The 23202-nt window shown below is 45.7% G+C and overlaps 2 protein-coding genes across 2 annotated transcripts; both read right to left on the bottom strand.

The window, feature by feature from the left end:
• Nucleotides 1–9629: 9629 nt before the first annotated feature.
• On the bottom strand, nucleotides 9630–10319 carry LOC137816661 (uncharacterized). Its single transcript, XM_068619905.1, has one exon. It carries the CDS (start codon nucleotides 10317–10319, stop codon nucleotides 9630–9632), a length of 690 nt encoding a protein of 229 aa, XP_068476006.1.
• A 42-nt stretch (nucleotides 10320–10361) lies between these two features.
• On the bottom strand, nucleotides 10362–11408 carry LOC137816653 (uncharacterized). Its single transcript, XM_068619892.1, has one exon. It carries the CDS (start codon nucleotides 11406–11408, stop codon nucleotides 10362–10364), a length of 1047 nt encoding a protein of 348 aa, XP_068475993.1.
• Between the last annotated feature and the right edge of the window lie 11794 nt (nucleotides 11409–23202).

The raw sequence follows: 23202 nt of genomic DNA, 5'->3' as shown, positions 1-23202 counted from the left end.
TGGGCCTTTAGGGGGCGATCTTCCCTGTGCAGCGGCGATCTCCACCACTGAATTTGGCACGGTCTGGGAACCCGATGCCAATCCATGGGCTCGGGCGAGCGCCCTCAGTTCAGCTAGTTTTCCCTTGCCCAACATACGATCTGCATATTGCAAAGGTGCATGGGTTAGCTCAGGGGGAAAGATAAACACATAAGTCAGTATGCAACAAAAGCAGATAAGTGGTGCAGAAAATAAAACCAAAGTCTTGTGCACAGCAGACAAGACGCCCAGAAACAGTTAGCATAAGTAACGTCAAGTATAATGACTTAGACACTGAGGTGAGCTCTAACCTATGCGAACTTCGAGTTGATCTTCGAAGAACTCGAAGGAGATGAGCGCAGTAGTGAGGAAGGTGATATTGGCGTCCGCCACGCTCTTCCAGAAGAGGCACAAATCCTTGTCCAAAGCACCCATGCTGTCAGGACTTCTTGGCCTCTTGAAGCTTCCCTTGGCGTCTTTGTTTCCCTTGTTTACCCAGTACAAGGGAAACCCGTCGAGCATCGAGGCGTCCTGGTCGTTTGGGCGCACTTGGACAAATTTGCCTTTCCAATCCTTGTAGGATTGCTGGAAGATAGAGAGGATCGACCTCCCAGCAATCCCGTTCAGACTCACCCACAGGCGATCTCCCGGGTGTTTGGCTTCAAACAGGAAAAGAAAAACGTCCACTGACGCTGGTAGCCCCAGATGTGCGCACATGATTTGGAACGCCCTTACGAACGCCCAGTTGTTGGGGTGAAGCTGGGCGGGGGCAATATCGAGCTCGGTTAGCAGCTTTCGCTCGAAATGAGTGAAGGGAAGTCGGAGCTTCACCTTCTTGAAAAATGTGGTGTAGAGGAAGCAGAACGACCCGCCACCGCTTGCTTTATCGTCAGCACAGATCGGCTCCTCAGGGTGGCAAGGCAGCACGGTCACCTTGCTATCGTGCTCCTTGTGAAAGGAAAGATCCGACTGGTCCCCTTTCCTTAGTCGGAGTACCGCCGGTTCAGAGTTTATTGAAGACGTTTCTTTCAGCAGTGCCGAGTTGGCCCAAGGGTAAAGTTTTTTATAATCTGGAGTGGTGGCGGGGGCTCCTCCGGCGACGGGTGGCGTAGCCTGAGCCAGGTTAGGGCGGGAGGTTGCAGGCCTCTCAGCCAAGGAAGAAGAAGCACCAGGTGCTCGCGGTGGGTTGTGAGCTTGAGATGAAGGGTTTCGTGACGAGGGAGGAGGATTTGGGGTGATCTTTGAGCGAGCCATCGTGGAAACTGCAAAGGAAGAAGAAAAGGAAAGGTGAGCAGGGTTCGCAGAGGGTGACTCGATCGTGAAAGAAGGGTGAGAAACGAACGAACGAAGGTTCGTTGTAACGAAGACGAAGCCCTAAGTTACGAGAAAGGAGAAATAGAAGAAACAGCCCACAACGTATGCACCAGACAGATAATGGATGATGCGAATCGGTTAAAATGCAGGAAAAATCAGCAGAAGAAGTAAAGGGAGTACCTTTTTATGATCGGAAGAACGATGAAGGACGTTGAGGATTCAGGAGGATGAAGAGCGTCGTGAGTTTTTGCAGAAGAAGCTTGAAGTGTTTGAGAAAGCAAAGAAGTGATGGAACAGTAGAAGTGAAATGGGTTTAAGGGTTTTTCGAATGGGTTCTGGAAGCGCAAACGACAATTAAAGGTCACCGTTGATGAAGCCACGTGTCGAGCGATTGGATGAGTGGTTGGTGGAGCGTCAGGAAAGCAGAAAGTACAAACGTTTGGAATTCTGCGCCAGCGCCACGTAGATCGGTGATGACGTGACTCCTTCAGTCTTTTCGCTGGACAAGTCTTCGCTTAAGACTGGGGGGCTTGTGTACCGCCCTGGTAGTCGGGAGTAGTGACGTGGCGTCAAGCTATTATATAGGCGTGTTGGACGGGACACTTGGCTGGCAGAAGGGAAGGAGGTCGGGGGGGTTTACGTAGTCGCCAGTTATTAAGTTGGCGTGCTCCGATCTCCATCATACCAATACCGGCGGTCACCAAGTTGAAGATGAAGTCGCCAGATATGAATCCAGGCGACCAAGTGATTAGAGATCGCCGAAACAAAGGACATCGCCGAAGATGAAGGCAGATGGACGCTTCCCAGCTGGCCAGAGGATGAGGTCGGAGGACGGCTTACTCGAGCGTGTACGGTGAAACAGGTGGTGCAGATCACGAAGGCGGCCGGCGAGACCACAGGGAAGGTGTGTACGAAGGCACCCGAACTCGCCATCCAGGAGAGATCGCGCTCCAAGGCAACCATGCACTGAGTAGTATCATGCATAAGTAACTTAGCCAAAGAAGAGTCAGAAGTAGCGCCCAAGTCAAGGATGCTCCAGATGATGGCACGTGTACAGCTGGATGCGAGCCACGTGTCCAGATGTGTATTTGACAGGAGAGAGAAAATGCCCAGGTATATAAGAGTTCCCAACGAACTTCTGAGGTACGCACGTTCAGATTGTCTTCTTTACGCTTGCGAGTCTTGAGTACACTGAGAGAGAACTGGTCACGGTTCCTTAGAGTTCTCGAGTCTTACTCTTGAGTAATTGGTGGTTCAGTCGCTGACTTGGGCGTTGGAGCGCGATCGGCCGCAGCGGCGCCGTTTCGTCTTTTGTAGGTTCTTGAGGTGGATCGCGGCGAAGGACGGAGGCAAACGCGGCGCACACGTCGATCCAAGTTTGACGAGGCAAAGCTCCAGCGTTTTGGTCAACAGGCAGGATCACATGTTAGTATATGTTAATGATAAATAGGGTTTCTAATTGTTTAGGTGGAATATGATGACCTAGAAAATTCAATTTAATAATTAAATAATAATAGTGTTTATTTAGTATGTGAGCAATTTCTTGTATTGATTTTAAGCAAATACTAAGTTAGTTGTCTTGTTGTGCTTTATATTTGATAGCTACTTTGTAAAAAGGTTTAAAACTCAATACAAGTGGTAAATTATAATTATAAGTTATCTTATAAATGCACTAGGTTAGATTGTATGAAATTTACATTGTGTAAAATTACATTATGTATGAAATTTACATTGTGCATACATTATGTTGATCTAATTTAAATTATGTAAGGTTCTATACTATTAGGATCAATGTCTAGGCTAATCACTTCAGATTTGCCACTTTTATTAAAATAAATCTACCCATTATTTTTTGCCTAAATATAACTTAGCCAAATTTTTCCTAAATCTAATTTATTAGTCAATTTTGCAAAGAAAGAAAAATGTGAAAATGAAAAAAAAGGCATTTCTTCTTTATGAAAATCATATCACATCCTTGCCATCAATATAACCCGCACCACACCCTTACCCTCGAAATAATCAACAATCCCTTTGGATCTTAAACCCAATTTTTCCAAGGTTTGTTGGCCACTGTAAATAAGAATTTTGACCTCCCAAGTCTCAAACTTGGCCTCCCAAGTCTCATTCTTTTCTTTTGCAGAACCATTGTGAGAATGGGAAAATGAGGAGAAATCTCATGCTCTTTATGCAACCTTTGCATTGTTCAAATCATTCCAACTAACTCAAGGCATGCAAAAAATTTACTCTTCTTTTTTGTCAACTTGAATATTCCACCATCATATGTTAAGTGTTGGGTTCAACAGTGTCAAAGTTCAAGAGGGGGTGAATTGACCTTTTAAAAGTTTCGCACAGAATCAGATATTGTCACAGTACACAGAAAATAAATCGATTTATTTAGCAATGAACAGATTTATTTTTATACTGTTTATGTACTTTAAGGAATTTATCCCAATTGAATAATCTTTGATTTTAAGATTGAGTTAGGTGATCTGCAAGCAAAGTTCAAATTGATTTTTGCAGAATTAAAACAGTGAGCTTCAGCAGTTAATCACAACCTTTGAATACAAAGCCAATGCTTGTTTTTAAAACCACTTGACAGATTGTATTAACCTTCACAGAGCATGAAATTCACTGATGTTCACCACATATGGATTTATGCAAAAGTTCTTTAGAAAATCAAGAACAATATATACGTGCTCAGAAATAACAGATTCAATTACAATTGAACAAATTTATTTATTGACAGTTTAGTTTATTCAGCAGTTATTGAGTGCAGGGATTAAGAGAGAATGAACACAAAGCAATTATACTGGTTCACTCCAATGAGCTACATCCAGTCTTCACCTAATCCAAGGTGAAATTCACTAAAACACAATTACAAACACCACTGTCTTGAACCCTACAAGAACATGACAAACCTTGCTGAAAAACACTATTCCAGCACACACAACTCTTCAAGAAACCCTATCAAGAAGAGTTTCTAACCACAGTTTTACAAGAAATGAAATATGAAACGAATACACCTGATAGAGGATGCAGAAATTTGCCTTAAACCAGTAGAATAAATTGATCACACAGTAGCAACACCTCTAACCAAGTCTTAGAGCCAACCAAGAACAAGCACACTTTTGATTTGTAAAATCTTTCAAGAACACATGCTAATTCTCTGTAAATCCTTAGTTCTCTGTTGTAATACTTGTTTTCTTAATTGTATGATTCACTTCTGAACATAGGAACAAGCTCTCATTTTATAGAAAACCATCTTATAACAGATTGAAAATAAAATGAACAGATTTATTTTCAAAATCAGTTAGAGAATCTGTTATGTGAAGGAGACTCAGTCAAACATCCTGGTGCAAGGATAAAACGAAAAAAAGCCTTTTAAGGTAAACATGGCACCAGAGTAAAAAAGAATCCATTCATTTACAGATGAACAAGTGAAACACAGTCGTTTTGATGGAATGAAGATTTAGTTAAAATACTTTATGCACAAACCATGATTTTCAAAAACACTTAATCAAAGCACCAGCTTAAGAAAAGAATCTATTCATTTAGAAAAGAACAGATTTATTCTTTTATGCAGTAAGGGTGTTTTTTCAAAACATGTGAAAACCAGTTTCAGAAAACTTGTGTTTGCTCTTATCACATGGTCAGGGGTTAAGAGGTGAGTTACCTAGAAAAAGCCTACTATAAACAACCCCTAAACTATACCTAAGACATTCTTAAAGCAAATGTAAATACAAATGAAATTTACACAAATGGCTTCATCAAACACATGTCTTGAAGGGGCAACAACCATCTTCAACAAAGTTGGTTGTACTGAAATGAGTGTGTTTTCAATTTTAAATAAGTTAATGTGTGTTATTATGTGTTTTGGAATGTTGCATGTTTTATGGTTAAGAATGCTTTCATAAATTATTTAATGACAATACGAGTGAAGAACAAAATAGTTTATTATTTCTACATATAATTTATTATTTTATGCTTCCTAAGCTTATTGGTGGGTCCAAGACATGTAGATAAGTGATTATCCTATTAGATAATTAATCTTGCAGGTGATTCGATTGTCGAAGGACTCGCCACGTCAAACTCTGTCTTCCGCAAGAACGTTCCAAGCACTTCCCAAAAGCTCCAAGCGAACCTGCGAAACACAACAAACGGCGCCTCTAGCGGCCGATTGCACTCCAACGCTCAAGTCAGCCACGCAAAACCACCAAAGAACTAAGAACTAGGAGTCTCAGCGAGACTCGTGTGCACTCTGTGATTCTCTCTTTCTCTCTGTGTGTAAACTAGTCACTTGCAAGAATGAATCTTACCTCCCCTTGTTTGAGCGCGAAATGCCTTTATATACTCTGTTTGCGCGCCTAAGTTATTCGTGTACGAAGTAACTTAGCGTGTTTCTTTCACTAGGTGTCTCGCGCAACCTCAGCGTGAGTACCAGGTGTGGCTTGGCTAAGCGCACGTACCAGGCGTCACCTACTGTGTGAACGATCACCTCTGCTTTGCTCCATGCACGTTATGGGTTAAGAGAGCACCAATCACCGACTGACTGCTAGCTCTCTTAGGCCACTCTCATGTACGACACTACAAAGCACATAACTTCTCCTTTATCTGATACTCTGCCACACAAGGCTCATATGCAACGCTCTCGCCGGGAATCGCCTCTCGTTCCCAGCTTAACTGTGCGTAACACGAAGACCCAACGACCGTCACTCACCCCAGACGACCGATCAGTCCCCCATAGCGCCACGCCCTCTACTTCATGGCGCTTATCTAGAGGATGATCGCGCATCCTTTCTGACCACCGATCACCATCTGATCACCGATCACCCCCCGGTGACCCTCTCCAAGACACATCAGCTTCCCTAGCCCACGTGTCCCACTAAGAACGGTCCACGTGGCTATCTGTTGCTGACGTCACCGACTACCGATGACCGACCGGATCACAAGCCCCCTAGTCTTGAGCTGTATACTTGTTTTCAGCAAAGAGACTAAGTGATCGTCCTCAGTGGCCACGTGGCAAGTGACGCCACGTTACGTGCCACATCACGCGCCACATCACGTGCTGTGCTTTAAGTGACGTTACGCCTTCCTTCCTTGATCTTGCAACACGTGTACGCATCAACGGCTAGCATGAAACGTCGATTGCATTTCTCACATTCAAACTTACGCGCCTCTACTGTTCCATCACCTTCTCCAACACTTCTTCTCTAAGACCTTCGAACTTCCTCTCTGCGATTCGTCTTCCCCAACCTCAAGCTTCCAGAAACCGTTTGCGATCAACAAAAGGTACCCCTTTTCTTTATCTATGGCATATTTGAATACCTTCTACCGATTGCATCATCCGATAACTGCACTGTGCATACGTTGTGGGCTGTTTTTTCTTTTCCTGCACTGTACCAGGGTTTCTCCTGGTTTTTCTGCATTTTCTGTGTTTTCGATTCTTCTTTTTTGTCTCTTTCCCCTCTCCAACCCCTTCAACCATAGTTTTTTCGTTCTCCTCACCTTCCTCTTGTTTTTCGCTGACCCTCACTCCTTCCTTTCTTTCTCCATTGTAGCTACTGCACAATGGCTCGTATGAAAACCACCGCTCGTCTTGCTTCATCTTCTGGTGCACAGCCTTCCGCAAGCGCACCGCACAGCCTTCTGATTGATTTTCCTTCTCTTCTTTCCTTTAACTTGCTATTTCTCTGGGCATGCATCCTCGCGCTTGCTTGCCATACTTGCGTATTTGCATATGTTAATTACTTTTCTGCACTTGTTTGCTTTTTGGCTCCTCGTGCACTAACCCTTTGCCGTGTTTAACTGATGCAGATATGACTTCCAACAAAGAACGACGACAGATGCTGATCGCGCTAGCTAAGAGAGGATGAGCTGTCGGGTCGTCTTCTGGAATGGAGGCTACCGCCGAGCCTATCCCTGCCTCCCCCATCTCGGTTGCGCCAGCTGAAGGCCCCGAGACCAAGGGTGATAAGAAGAGGAAATGGTTGGTGAAGGCTCCCACCACCGTTATATCTATCGAAGAGGAGAGCTCGGGGTCTCCCCTAGTCCAATGGAGAAAGAGGGGAACCGAGGGCCTTGAGGGAGATGCTACTCTGATCCCTCAAGCACAGGCTTCTCCTGTACACTTTCCTTCCCCAGCCCCTCTTCCCTCCCCGCCCCCAGCTAGGCCACTCCCTGCCTTACCAACTCAAACAGCTGGGAGCGGGGCTGCTCGCTCGGAGGGAACCTCTCACCCCCCAACCTCACCATGCCCTCAAGACTCTGCTACCACAACCGAGGGTGGTGGCGAGAGTTCCCTTCAAGCATTGGGCTCCAGCGCAGAAGGGCTCACCAGGGTCCTCTGACTGACTAAACAACTGCTCCAAAATCGCGAGCTAGTCAAGTGGAGCGCCAGCGAGGTGAACCTTCATCTGGCCCGCCAAATGGTGCTCTCCCTTGAGTTCTCCACACAGCATCGTCGCCTCGAAAAGCTGGAGGGTACGATGAGCGAGCTGCTCAACCAAAAGGAGTCGCTTCAAAGCTACTACGAGGCCCTGCAGAGCACTAACGACATGCTGAAGGGCATGGTGGAGGAAGCCAAGAGAGGGCGCGCCCTGCAAGTCCAAGAAACCATCAAGACGGAGATGTTGATGGGGGATGCCGTCGTCGCTCTTGATGCCGATCTATTGGAGACCACGGGGAGGGCCATCCAACTTGAAGCTGAGAACGCCTTCTTGCGCCAACAGATTGCAAATCTGGCGGAGGCTCTCGCAGCGAACGATCAAAAGCTCCAGGAGGCCGAGACCGCCAACGCCACCCTGATTACTGAGAAAGTCGTGCTCGAGACCAATAAGGTTGAGCTTGAAAATGAGAAGGCCAAGCTTAGGGAAGAGGCTGTCGATACCTTTGCTGATGGGTTCGACTTGGCCCTTGAGCAAGTGAAGTGCGTCTTTCCGGAGGTCGACTACTCTCAATTCGCTATGGACTTCGAGGTGGTGGACGGCAAGATCGTCCGCCCTTGATCGCTTTTTTATCCAGTTTACATCTCTTTGTATATAAACTTTTGAATGTAAAAACTCTGATTGCATATGAAATGCCACTTTCTTCTTACTATTTCTTCTGCTGTGTATTTCTTTAGTTTTTATCTCTTGCCATGCACGATTAACTGCTAACCTGCTTAAACTTGGCACGAAACTTCATTGTACCTTGAATTCTCTACTTCTGACTTTGATCGCGATTAACAACGCTTGATAACTATTCTGGCGTGGCATTGCTCGCTTAGGCCTATCGCGTAAGAACTTGTCTAAGACTCCTTAAACAACGTTCTAACCACTGATAACTTCAGCCAACCACTCATCAGTCATCGCGCTCTTCCTCCACCTTATGTCTTTCTGGATTGCTTGTCGCTCCAGCGCTAAGTGCATAGAGGACTCCCCACCGATCGGTCAAGGATGATGCCCTGTTTTTGGGAGAAGAGTGTTTCTCGATAACCCCTCTTGCCTGCCCCAAGGTCATCAACCCCTAACACGTCGGGTCATACTTTCACCTTCTCACTCCTGGGGTGAGGAGGGTTTTTGACTAAGAGTTCTACTGCGCCAATATTGATGCTATGCCACTTGGTTAAAGGCGTTTCTCGAAATCCTTCCTTTCCCTTCTCGGGCTTACTAGCACCCCTGACTTTTCGAACCTTAGCTGCCTGCACTCACACCTGGGGTGAGGAGGACTTTAAACCGGTTGCCCTGCTCGCGCCTGGGGCGAGGAAGGCCTAACCGATTACCTGCGCTCGCGCCTGGGGAGAGGAGGATTTTATCTTTAAAACTTGCAAACTTTTATACTGATAACTTCTTTTTTATTGGGTGGCCTCATTTAAACCCTCTTATGGGAAAAAGAGTGCCCCCTGAACTGTTCAAACTATTTATACTAGCGCGAAGGCGCGACTACTTTACATTTTCAACTGAAATAGAACTTTAAATGTGTGGCGTTCCACGTCCGGGGGATCGCCCCTCCGTCCGCGTCTCTAGCCGATCTGGGGGTCGCGATCCCTGACTCGCAGGGTGTGATCACTCTCTCTTTCTCAGCTTCTTCTCGGGCCACCCCCGAGCCCCCCGGCACTGCTTCCTCCATCTCTTCCTCACCTTGTGTACCTCTTACCATCTCCACCTCCGATCGCCTCTCGTCCACACCCGGCGGTGGTGTGGAGGTAACATGGCACACACTCCTCTGCTGCTTGAGGCTGTTCTCGTAGCAGCGCCTAGCTTCCTTCTGGTCCGACTTGACGGTGATCACTACCCCCTCCATCGACGACAACTTCAACTTCATGTGCCTCGTCGAGGGTACAACTCCCAACCTGTTGAGTGTCGGTCTTCCCAACAGTATGTTGTAGGCGGATGGGGCGTTGCCACTAGGTACTTAATCTTCTCGGTGCGAGCCACGGTCCCATCCGTGAACGTGGTTCTCAGCTCGATGTAGCCTCGCACCTCCACCTGGTCCCCTGCGAAGCCATACAAGCACCCCGGGTATGGCCTTAGATGATCGAGGGACAACTGCAACTTGTTGAATGTCGGCCAGAACATCATGTCCGCCGAGCTCCCCTGGTCCACGAGGACCCTGTGCACCTTTCTCCATGTCGTGACAAGGGAGATAACTATAGGATCGTTGTCGTGAGGCACAACGTCCTGGAGATCTGCCTTGGTGAAGGTAATGTCAACATCGGGGGAATGATCTTCTTCCACTGAGTCGACAGCCATCACCGAGCGCGCGTACCTCTTCCTTTGAGAGGCCGTACACCCTTCTCCAGAGAAGCCTCCCGCGATCGTGTGCATCTCCCCGTGCACCGGTACCTCGTGCTGCGGATCTTCCGCTGGTGGCCCCGACGCCCGATCACCTTGCGTCTCCCGCAAGTAATCGCTCAGAAAGCCACTTTTCACCAACTCCGCGAGTTGGTGCCGCAACGCCAAACAAGTCTGGAGTGAGTGGCTGTAAGCCTGGTGAAACTCACACCACATGTTCTTCTTCCTTCCCAGCACCTTGTCGGTCTTCTCCGGTGCTCACAATCGTGATGCTATGGCTGGAATGGCGATCAGCTCCGCCAATTCCACCACGAAGTCAAAACTGGGAGGCGCGTTGCTCTCCCTCGCGCGCCCCCTGCCCTGGTCCTTCCTAGGCTCGTAAGGGCGAGGCTTCCCCTGGGCTTTCTTTCCTTCTTTGGCCTCATGCACCCTCATCGGCTGCTGAGACCTACTCGGTGCTGCGCGCGACTTGGTCGGGATCGCGCTTCCCCTCTTCTCAGAAACCGCTGTTTCTGCTACAATGTGCGCCACAACACGACGCCTAATCTCTGCGAAGGTGCTAGGGCGATTCCTGATCAAAGATTCACTGAAAGGGCCCGCCAGAACCCCTTTCTTGAACGCATGCACCGGGATATCTTCGTCTTTGCTGGGCAGCCTCACCACCTGAGCTCCAAAATGACCGAGGTAGTCCCGGAGGGACTCACCTTGGTTTTGACGCACGTCAAACAGGTCATACGACACTACTGGGGGTGCCCTGTTCACGATATACTGCTCCATGAACAACTTCGAGAATTGCTTAAACGAGGTGATGTGGCCATCTGGTAGGCTCACGAACCACTCCAAAGCAATCCCGCTCAGGGTGCTCATGAACAGTTTACAATACACTGCATCTGAGCCCCCAGAAAGCATCATCTGGGTGTGAAACGCTATCAGATGCATCTCCGGGTCCTCCACCCCTGTAAACGAGGCTTTCACCCCCACCAAGTTTGGTGGCACCACTGCACTCAAGATCTCATATGAGAAAGGCATGGGGAAAGTCCTGGGGGGAGACGGTGGCGGCGCCACTCCTTCCTCCGCCACCCGTTCCTTGTGCGCTTGCAATGTCTTGCGCAATTCTTCGTTAACTCGATTCAATTCTTCATTCCTGCCCTGTGATGCAGCCAAGTCCGCTTGCATCCTTTCTTGCTCCATTCTTGACGCTGCCACATCATCTTGCAGCGCTCGCATCATTTCCAAGACTTGCGCCATTGTCACAGCTCCTTCTTCAGCTGATGGCACGGGTGAAGTTTGCCTTGTCTTCCTCATTTTCTCAGCAAAGAATCTCAAGAACAAACGAAATCTAACAGCAACGTGGATGGGATCACAAATTCACACGGGCCCCACGGTGGGCACCAAATGATCTTGCAGGTGATTCGATCGTCGAAGGACTCGCCACGTCAAACTCTGTCTTCCGCAAGAACGTTCCAAGCACTTCCCAAAAGCTTCAAGCGAACCTGCGAAACACAACAAACGGCGCCTCTAGCAGCCGATTGCACTCCGACGCTCAAGTCAACCACGCAAAACCACCAAAGAACTAAGAACTAGAAATCTCAGCAAGACTCGTGTGCACTCTGTGATTCTCTCTTTCTCTCTGTGTGTAAACTAGTCACTTGCAAGAATGAATCTTACCTCCCCTTGTTTGAGCGCGGAATGCCTTTATATACTCTGTTTGCGCGCCTAAGTTATTCTTGTACGAAGTAACTTAGCGTGTTTCTTTCACTAGGTGTCTCGCGCAACCTCAGCATGAGTACCAGGTGTAGCTTGGCTAAGCGCACGTACCAGGCGTCACCTACTGTGTGAACGATCATCTCTGCTTTGCTCCATGCACGTTATGGGTTAAGAGAGCACCAATCACCGACTGGCTGCTAGCTCTCTTAGGCCACTCTCATGTACGGCACTACAAAGCACATAACTTCTCCTTTATCTGATACTCTGCCACACAAGGCTCATATGCAACGCTCTCGCCGGGAATCGCCTCTCGTTCCCAGCTTAACTGCGTGTAACACAAAGACCCGACGACCGTCACTCACCCCAGACGACCGATCGGTCCCCCATAGCGCCACGCCCTTTGCTTCATGGCGCTTATCTAGACAATGATCGCGCATCCTTTCTGACCGCCGATCACCACCTGATCACCAATCACCCCTCGGGTGACCCTCTCCAAGACACATCAGCTTCCCTGGCCCACGTGTCCCACTAAGAACGGTCCACGTGGCTATCTGTTGCTGATGTCACCGACTACGGATGACCGACCGGATCAATAATAAACTATCTTGAGTAAAATAATCGATTATCCTTAGAGATAATTACTTCTTTTTAATAAAATAATTGATTATCTAAAAATTCTATTTTGACAAAAAAATGAATTATTACAATGAGAATGAATACTCTATGTATATATATTTAAGCAATTATTTTAAAAATTGTCCCGACCGGTCCTCGGTTATGGACTCACAGGCTGACCTCAGACATCGCGCACCAGTACTTGGTAATGGGAGGGGGCTACGCGAAGTGGGCCCCAGACACATACCCGGGAATCAGTCAGTCTTTGAGGTTGCTACCCTAAGCCTGATGTTGGAGATCGATATCAGACCTCGCTAGTTGAGGGAGAAGATTGGACATCGGCCGTCGGAAAGGCAAAAGATATGTGGGAAACCTAAGTCACGAGGGATCGATGCACGTGGTGTGTATGACGCATGAAGGCACAACACCATGTATAATCCTAGGAGGCGTATGGGCCCATTAGAATTAGGATTTTTGCATGCATGGCACGTGGTACTTAGGGCACCCGCGAAACAGATGGCGCTGGATATTAGGTGCACCAAGTTGGGACCTAGGCGGCCACTCTGATTATTCGTTGCACTCCAGCTAAAGGAAGTTCATATGTTAGATACGCTAAGATTACACAATAGCGGCATAAGGACATTTCCCAAAAAACCCTAGACAGTGGTAACAGAACAGAGGTAAACCCTAGTTTCAACCTATATAAAGGGTGCTAAGAACCCTAGTAAGGTACGCAGTTTTTAAGACTGAAGCTATTTTATACACTTGGTGTTCTTTGCCCTAATACTGACTTGAGTGTCTGAATGCAAACGGCCGCTGGGGCACCCTTTTGTCTTTGCAGGTGAGAAGTTTCTTGACGAAGAAGGCACAGTTCTCAGGTGAGGATAGAAGGGTCAAAGCAACCGTTGAAGTCAAACAGCGAAACGAGTCAATCAATGAGAAATAAATAATTTGTTAAATATATCCACAAAGGTTAAAAGCATTTTTTTAGTTAGAATAATCATTTGTCTAATAAAATCAGTGAACGTATTATATTTAAATTGACTAGTAATTTTGTTTAATAGAATACTTCTAAAGGATTATGATTAAATATTTATAAAATCAATTGAATGATTATATTTCCATGCATGCTAAAAATTCTTGATGAATGATAAACCTAATGATATAATGTAGAGACATTTTTATTCATGTAACTATGTCTTCACTTAAAATAGTTTGGATCAAAAAAATATCTATAAAATTAAGAATACATGAACCTAATACTTGAGCACCTCAAATAATTGAAAATGTGAATCTATTAAAGAAATTAATAAACTTCAAATATGTATAAAAACACAATTTTTTATTTGAATATTGTATGGATAATAGTTATAAGTTGCATTTTTAGGTGTTACATGGAACATTATTTTGTTCCAAAAATTCTTTTGATGAGTTTTAGATAAAAAAATGTAGTCTCCATTGAAGAAGAACTTAGTGTGGCTAGAAACCTCAACTCCCACTCTTGTTATGCGATTGCAAAATGCTTGTGATTTATGAATGTGGCTTTACCTATAGTCGCATTCTTAAATCAAAGTGCATGATTTAAGAATGCGACTATTACAAATAGTTGCATTCTTAAATTATTTTTTACCCTAACTCTGAAGCGCGCCACTTACGCTTTCATACTTTCTTTCTTTTCTTTGCACTTCACGTTTTCTCTCTGTTTTTGCTATGGTTTTCCTCTCTTCTTTTGCGAGCTTCATTGTGTTGTCGTGCCATTGTAAGTTTGTTGGAGCTCTCTTTCTTCTTTACCAATGGTTTATAATTTTTTTTTCATTTCTCTTACATTTTTGTTTTTTTGCATTGCTCGAAATACTATTTATTTGCCTTCGTCGCTGCTTGTGTAGGTTTTTGCTTTGCTCCGTCACTACTATCATGTCTATTGTCGCCACCATTGTTGCCCGTCCCTTGCAACTCTTCACCAATGTGGCATTCCCGCACAAGGGTAGTGGTGTTTTAAATTTTTTTGAATTTTTTAATGTTATGAATTTGTTTATTTTTTCTTTATTATAATTTTTTTTTTAAATTTATATTATTTTGCATTTATTATTAATTTATATTATGTTAGTTTTTAGTTTAGAATAGAATTATCGTGTTGGTATTGAGTCCGAGGGTGTTCGACCCTCGACAATTGATACGTGCTAGTATTGAGTCTGGGGGTGTTCTACCATCAGCAAGCACGTGAGATAGAACACTCATTAGAAAACACCTGAATGGCTATTACAAAATATAATGGATCGAAATTGGATTAATTCTGTTAGCATAAGTGATGAGTACGAAAGAGAAGTAGAAGAATTTATACAATTTGCGCAACATAACACAAATAATAGTGGTCATGATGGAGCAAAGATCAGGTGTCCATGTGTTAACTGTTTGAATGGAAGGATACTAGATGTTAAGAAAATCAAGGAACGCCTTCTATGTGATGGGTTTCTTCAATCTAATACAACTTGGACATGGCATGGTGAATTATTAAATTTACCACGTGTTTTTGTAACTGAAGAATATGTCAAGCGATGCGTGATGTGGTCATGATGTAGATGATGATCAATTGGAGGACATGATTCCTGATGTGGGAGTTGAGTCTTTTGGAGAAGTGCATGCATATGGAAATATGTCAAGCGACGCAGAGACTCCATTGTATCCTGGATCAACTAACTTTACACAGTTGTCAGTGGTGTTAAGATTGATGAATTTAAAGGCAATAAATGAATGGACTGATAAAAGCTTCACGAAATTGCTTCAGTTGTTGAAGGATATGCTTCCAAAGGGAAATAGTCTACCTAATCGTAATTATGAGGCCAAAAAGCTTCTTTGTCCAATGGGTATGGAGTATAAAGAGATACATGCATGTCCTAATGATTGTATATTATACATAAAAGATTTTGAATTGTTGGAAAGTTGTCCGAGGAGTGGGTTATCACGTTATAAGTTTAAACAAAAAGATGAGGATACTAATGAAGAGATAGAAAAACATAGACCCCCAATGAAGATTATGTGGTATCTTCCTATCATTGAAAGGATGAAGCGTTTGTTTGCAAACCCAAACGATGCTAAGAATCTTAGATGGCATGCAGATGAGAGGAAATGTGATGGCATGTATCGACATCCAGCTGACTTTATTCAATGGAAGAAATTTGATGATGAGTTTCCAGAGTTTGGTAAAGAATAAAGAAATATCTGACTTGGTTTAGCTACAGACGGAACAAACCCGTTTGGTAATATGAGTACGAATCACAATTCATGGCCTGTTTTACTAGTTATTTACAACTTACCTCTTGGATTGTGCATGAAGCGAAAATACATGATGTTGTTTATGATGATATCCGATCCGAAACAGCTAGGAAATGACATAGATGTTTATCTAAGTCCCCTAATTGAAGATTTGAAGTTAATGTAGGATCAAGGTGTTGAAGTATTTGACGGATTTACTAATGAAACTTTCAAGATGCATGCCATGTTATTTTGCACCATCAATGACTTTCCGGCATATGGTAACTTATCAGGGTATAGTGTTAAGGGTCATAAAGCATGTCCAATATGCGAAGAAGACACCGCTTCTCAAAAATTGAAAAACATTGAAGGAAGACAATATATCTTTGGCATCAGAGGTTTCTTAGAAGTCCTCATCCTTACCAGAGGTTGAAAAAAGCCTTATCATCCTTACCGGAGGTTGAAAAAAGCCTTATTGGACATCAAGAGACTAGTAGTCCACCAACTCCATTGACTGGTGTTGAGGTTTACGAAAAGGTAAATAACATAGACCACACCTTCGATAAGTAAAAAAAAAGTCATTTGTGACAAATATTTGGAAGAAAAAATCAATCTTCTTTGATCTTCCGACTGGTCGAGCTTAGAAGTTAGATATTGTATAGATGTAATTCATGTTGAGAAGTGTACTGGCCAAGACCTCGGTCATCGGCGCCAGAGAAAGACATCGGACATCAGCGCAGTGAAAGACATCGGACATCGGTCGTCGGTGGTTCAACAATAATAATGGGCCACATAAGCTGGGCCCCACAAACAGTATTGTTGAATCAAGTGTGATCAAAGCTGTGAAGAATCCAAATCCTAGCGTTTGATGGAAGGCTGGAGTTGCTTGAAGTTGCTGATGTGTTTTAGAATAGGATCTGGGATAGTTTATCTTTTTAATCCACTCTTTGTTGAATCTAAAGCTTAAGTGTTTTCAAATCTTTTAAGTTTAAAGTGTTTTTCAAACTAAGTGAAAAACAACTGTTGTTTTGTCGAAACAACCGATTGTTTTATACTTAGGTGTTTTTGAAAAAGTTTGAAAACTGTTTTGGATGGTTGACTTGTTGTCAAACCAAAACAACCGATTGATTCGCTCTTTCAACCGATTGTTTGTTTGAAAACTCTAACAGAATCAGTTTTGTTAGTTAAGTGAGCCTTAAACGTTTTTATAACCGAATACACTCCTGCTTTAAATGCTTTGACCATTCTTTTAATACTATAAATAGTTTGTTAATGTTTTATAACAAACAACAAGAAAGAAAAACAAATTTGAGTTTTTCAAAGAGTTTTTCAAACATTTGAGTTTTCACTTTAACCTTTGGTTATTCAAGAGAGAAGTGGAATGGGATTACATCTGTATTAATTTGAGTTGATTCTGTAACAAGTGTAATTCGTTCTGAAAATTGTGTACATTTTGGTTTTGTAAAGCCAAGAAGGGTTGTGTGCTCTTCAAGTTGTCAAGATCAACATTCTTGGTGTGTGTGCTGAGCCAAAGGAAGTGTGTTTCTTGAGGGGATCAAGGTCACTTCTTTGGTAGTGTGTGTATGTAATCTGGTTTTGATTACCTAGTGGATTCCCCAGTGGTTTATGGGAAACTGGATGTAGCTCTTGGTTTAAGAGTGAACCAGTATAAACTGTTTGTGCATCTCTCTCTTCCTTAAACTCTTTAATTTCAGTTGTTGTTATTTTTACTGGTATAAACAATCGATTGTTTCTACGAAACAACCAATTGTTTTTCTATTGCTTTACTGTTTTGAGCTTTGTTTCTTGGCTAACTGAATTCCTAATCTGGTTTCTTGCAAAGAATTTCATTCTAGCTTAAAAAGTTTGTGAAAACCCTCTTTAAACAATTTACCCCCCCCCCCCCTCTAGTTTAAAGCCATACATTCTAACAAGTATGAGTTAACACCTAGATACCAAAAAGACCTAAGTCACGAGAGGATCATACATGGGGTGTGTATGGTACATTCAGGTACGGCACAAACAAGTGTTCCTTGGAGGCGCTAAGGCCTGTTAGGGTTAGGGTTTCCAAGGAAAGACTGCATGCATGCACGTGAATACTTAGGGCACCTACAAAACAGATGATGCCGCAGCGCTGGTACATGAGTAGGTACCCTGGCGGCTATGCTGTTAGGTATATGCACTCTAGTAAATGGAAGTCCTATGCACCAGATTACTCTAAGATTGTGTAATAGTGGTGCAAGGACATTCTCCCAAGAACCCTAAGCCCACCAAGAGACGTGGGAACATCACAAAAGTAACCCTAGATACAACCTATAAAGAGGGTGGTAAGAACCCTAGCAACGTACGCCGTTTCTAAGACTAAAACTGCTTTACACACATTACTGTTTCTTTAGCCCTTACTGACTTGAGCGTCAGAGTACAAACGGTCGTAAGGGCGCCCTTTTGTCTCTACAGGTAAAGAGTTCTTCAACCTAAAGAAGCTCGAGAGAAGGAGGAGACAGGCGGGGCCTGAAGCTGTTGTTAGAGTCAACCGGCTACCAAGTCAACCAGCGAGAACATTTGGCGTCCACCGTGGAGCCCGATAAAACTAGGTCCCATCCATAATCGTGCTAAGAATCACCTAGCAATATGAGGAGCGCCAGACAAGGATCTGTTGCATCCGCAAGAGGGGACAAGATCGCCATGCAACAATCCATGGAGACCATACGTGCCCTTCAGGAGGTGGTAGCAGCGTCCAAGGTTGATCAGGATCGTTTCCAGGTCGACCTGGCCGCGTCACATGCAAACAACGAAGAGTTGCGCAGAACCAATGAGGAAATGCGCAGGAATTTGCAGAATGTAGGAGAACGCACCATGGATGTGCGATCCCTGCCCCTGCTAGTTAGGGCTCACCCCATGTCGTTTTCTCAGGTGATCATGGAAACTGTGATACCAGCCACGTTCATGGGGCCGAAGGTCACCTTCATAGGTGTAGAGGACCCAGAGGCGCATATCACAGCGTTCCACACCCAGATGATGCTTTCAAGAGGCTCCGATGCTGTGTACTGTAAGCTATTCATGAGCATACTGGCAGGCGCAGCGTTGGACTGGTTCGTCAGTCTCCCTGATGGACATATTACTTCGCTTAATCAAGTCACAACGCTGTTCATAGAACAATACATTATCAACCGCGCTCCCCCTTTAATCTCTTACGATCTCTTTGACGTAAGGCAATACTAGGGTGAGTCATTGAAAGAGTTCTTAAATAGGTTTGGGGTACAAAAGGTGAAACTACACTCTAAGGATGAAGCCATGACGGTGCACGACTTCACCAAAGGAGTGCTCCCAGGACCCTTCAGTGACTCACTAATAAGATGCTGCCTATAGACGTTTTGCGAGATCAGGCGTCGAGCTGTGGCACACATCGTCGCAGAGGATCGGGTCACAGAAAAAAGCAGTAGCGTTTCGGGGAACAGGTCGTCCTCAGCCCATGAGAGTGCATGAGGCCACGACGGAGAAGAAGGCATTAGGAGCACAACCATCGTACGAAGCAAGGAAGCCCAAAACCAGGGGACACATGAGAGAGAACACCCCACCCAGAGACAATTTTTGAGTGGACCTTAAGGAGCTGATTGCCATCCCGGACGTGGCCAGCAAACTAAAGTCTCCACCAAAGACCGATAAGAGGCTAGGTCCCAGTAAAAACATTTGGTGCGAGTTCCAACAAGCCATTGGCCATAACCTATACAACTGTCTAACATTGGGGTTCCAGTTGGATGAACTGGTAAGAGGCGGTTTCTTGAAAAACTACCTACACGAGCTGCAAGGGGCCCTGACAACAACGGACCCAACAGGAGATCAAGGCCACGAGGTGCCCATACATGGAGAGATCAACACCATCGCTGGAGGATTCTCGAGAGGAGGGTGTACCGCCTCTCAACGTAAGAAATACGCCAGAGGAGTCATGACAATAGAAGCGCATAGATCGGACCAGCCCAAGCCCGACCTTGTCTTCACCAAGACTGACTTGCAATACATAGTCCCACATGACAATGACCTTGTGGTGATTTCAGTAGTGAGAACGGGCAGAAAGGTACACTGCGTCTTAGTTAATCAAGGAAGCTCGACCGACGTGATGTTCTGGTCGACCTTCAACAAGTTGCAGATGTCCCCTGACTAATTGAGGCCTTACGTTGGATGTCTGTACGGTTTCCCAGGAGATCAGGTGGAAGTGCGGGGGCACACAGAATTGAGGACAACCTTCACTGATGGCGCAACGTCCCGCACCGCCAACATCGGGTATCTTGTCGTTAATGCTCCTTCAGCCTATAACATTCTTTTGGGCAGACCTGCTTTGAACAGGATTGGAGCAGTGACCTTGTCAAGGCATATGAAGATGAAGTTGCCTTCCCTTGAAGAAGTCGTGATCACCATGAAGTCTGATCAGAAGGAGGCCAAGAGGTGCTATGAGAACAACCTCAAGACAAAGAGAGGAGTATGCTCAGTCACCACCCAACCTCCAAGGGAATAAGGGGTCACCTGTCTCGAGATCACATGGGAGAGACGACTCGAGCCTGCAGAGGAAGTTGTTCCGTCCGGTTGACCTGTGACGTCTTTGTGCGCGACCTCAATCGTCAGCTAGGGATTCCTTCCCACTGGTTACCTGTGGATTCCTGCAAAAAAGAGGACAAAGGGGCGCCCTAGCGGCCGTTTGCACTCCGACGCTCAAGTCAGCTGGCAAGAAACACCAAAACTGTGCACCTCCGTATCTGAGCACCGTGTATGGCACTCTAAAGGTGGTAAAAAGAACTGTGTATTGTGTGTATATTCTCACTCTGGCAAACAACCTCTTTTCCAGTCCCTTGTGCGTAGCCTCACGACTTCGAGCAAGCAACTGGAGTGTATTATGGGAAAATTTGCCAAAACTTTCGAACCCCGTTCCCAACATTCTCAGCGCTATTTAAACTACCCAAGCATTTAAAGCGCCTTAAAGCGCTTTTAATCACGAACGTAACGCGCTCAATTAAGGCGTCTAATTTGAAAACATAGCGCATTTAAGACGTTGAAACGCTTGAGAGCCATTATAGTACCTGAACGCTCGAAACGAAAACTGCATTGAATGACTTTAATTACCTGGTACCTGACTAAAGGGTGTTTCTATTCTGACCTGGCTGTCGTACACGTGGAGGGCCTCACGACGTCATGACCCCATCTGGGGCGTTTCTGCCCATCTGGGGACGTTTCTACGTGTGAGTCCTCCTGCCTGGGAGTGCTACTGCGCAAGGGGTGACTTTTTGGGTGCCAACTCGTGCCCCCAATCATCTAGTCACTCACTTTGAGAGCGTATCTGCCTTCCTCTCGTACCCTGCACCCGGCTACCCTGGACTTGACCTTCCTCTTGAGTCGTATCTGTCCCAAGGCGTCTCTGGGGCGGCAGGGGTACTTCACGAGTCAGGCTGCCCTACACTGGTGTTGTTACTATGGCCTTGAAGCCACCTTTCTCTTCTCTTTATCACTCTCCCGGATCATCGGGACCTGAGGCCTCCCCACGACGTCGCTCCCTCCATGGTCTTTCCTACCCATGGGTATCAGGGAACCACACTGTGATTGCCTCGCTTTAGTAATGTTTGATCTGGCGACGCCCCGGTTGGGCGACGCCTTCACCTAGGTGACGCCTTGCCTTGGTGACGCCTCTTCTTGACGACGCTGGCACTTGGCGTCTCTTCACCTAGGCAACGCCTTGTGTTGACTTTGACTCCTGGTGTTGACTTTGACTGTTGGTGTTGACTTTGACCTTAACTTAGTCAACGCCCGGATACGGGACGGTACAGAAGTGCTGGAGAGGGAGATCGGGGGTAAGAAGTTCAAGTTTGGCAGATCTTTAGGCTAGGAAGCAAAGGACCAGATTGTCGAGGTCATAGCACGGAACATGGATGCTTTCACATGGTCAGCCTCAGACATGCCTGGCATTGATCCTGATTTTCTGTGTCATCGTCTCACCATGGACCCAAAGTCCGACCTTTCCGCTAGAGACGGAGAAAGTTCAATAAAGACAGGCGACAGGTCATCAGAGAAGAGACCTAGAAGCTACTGAGCGTTGGCCACATCAGGGAGATCTAATACCCAGAGTGAATGGCGAACGTAGTGTTGGTCAAGAAGGCCAACGGGAAGTGGAGGATGTGTATGGACTTCACAAATCTCAAGAAAGCCGGTCCAAAGGACTCCTACCAGCTGCCTAGCATCGACGCCTTGGTATACAGCGCCTTAGGGTGCAAGCTCCTTAGTTTCCTGGATGCCTTCTCGGGGTACAACCAGATCCACATGCATCCCAGGGACGAGTGCAAGACGACATTCATGATGGAGCTCTCCTGTTACTGTTACAAAGTGATGCCTTTTGGGCTTAAAAATTCAGGGGCAACCTACCAACGACTGATGGACAAAGTACTTGCACCCATGGCGTACGTGGAGGACATGGTGGTCACCTCCCGGGTGAAGGGGCAACACGTCGTTGATTTGGAAGAGCTATTTACTATAATATCTAAATACAGGTTGAAGTTCAACCCTGAAAAATGCGTGTTCGGGGTAGAGGCAGGCAAGTTCCTAGGGTTCCTGCTCACTGAGCGTGGGATAGAGGCTAACCCTGAGAATTGCGCTACAATCATAGCTATGCGTAGCCCGATCTCAGTGAAGGAAGTGCAACAGTTGACAGGGCGGATGATCGCTCTGTCTAGATTCGTGTCAGCAGGGGGAGATAAGGGGCATCCCTATTTCCAATGCCTTAAGAGAAATAGCAGGTTCATCTGGACCAAGGAGTGTGAGGAGTCATTCCTCAAGTTAAAGGAGTACTTGGCTAGCTCCCCAGTATTGTGCAAGCCACACCCTGCTTCGATTGTACTTCGCAGTCATAGATCGGGCGATCAATTCGGTCCTTGTCCAGGAGCAGGATCAGGTACAAAGACCGATATACTTCGCGAGTAAAGTGTTGCAAGGGCCTGAGGTGAGGTACCAGGCCATAGAGAAGGCAACTTTGGTAGTAGTGTTTTCAGCGCGAAGACATCGCCACTACTTTCAGAGCTTCACCGTGATCGTGATGATAAACTTGCCCATTCGCAAGGTCTTACAGAAGCCTGATGTGGCAGGATAAATGGTGCGTTGGGTGGTGGAACTATCAGAGTTTGATGTGCAGTATGAACCCAGAGGACTTATCAAAGGCCAAGTTTATGTTGACTTCGTGGTAGAACTCTTCTCAAAAGCCACGCACCAAGAAGGAGCAGATTTCAGGTGGGTCCTCTTCGTAGATGGTCCTCTAACCAACAGAGGAGTGGGGCTGGTGTCATCTTGGAAGGACCAAATGGGTTGTTGATCGAGCAGGTCCTGCGGTTTGCTTTCAAGGCCAGCAATAACCAGGTGGAGTATGAGGCCCTGATAGCTGGAATGGTGCTAGCCAAGGTGATGGGGGCAAAGAGTTTGATAGCAAAGAGTGACTCCCTGTTAGTAACGGGTCAGGTTACAGGAGAGTACCAGGCCAAGGATCCCTAGATGG

The sequence above is a fragment of the Phaseolus vulgaris genome, chromosome 10 (genome assembly GCF_000499845.2).
Source record: "Phaseolus vulgaris cultivar G19833 chromosome 10, P. vulgaris v2.0, whole genome shotgun sequence".
Classification (NCBI taxonomy): Eukaryota; Viridiplantae; Streptophyta; class Magnoliopsida; order Fabales; family Fabaceae; genus Phaseolus; species Phaseolus vulgaris.
This window is presented reverse-complemented; position numbering and strand designations above follow the sequence as displayed.

Bases quoted from the DNA above. Each gene is read 5' to 3' on its own strand.
- LOC137816653 (XM_068619892.1), bottom strand. From the start codon at position 11,408: ATGAGGAAGACAAGGCAAACTTCACCCGTGCCATCAGCTGAAGAAGGA.
- LOC137816661 (XM_068619905.1), bottom strand. From the start codon at position 10,319: ATGTGGTGTGAGTTTCACCAGGCTTACAGCCACTCACTCCAGACTTGT.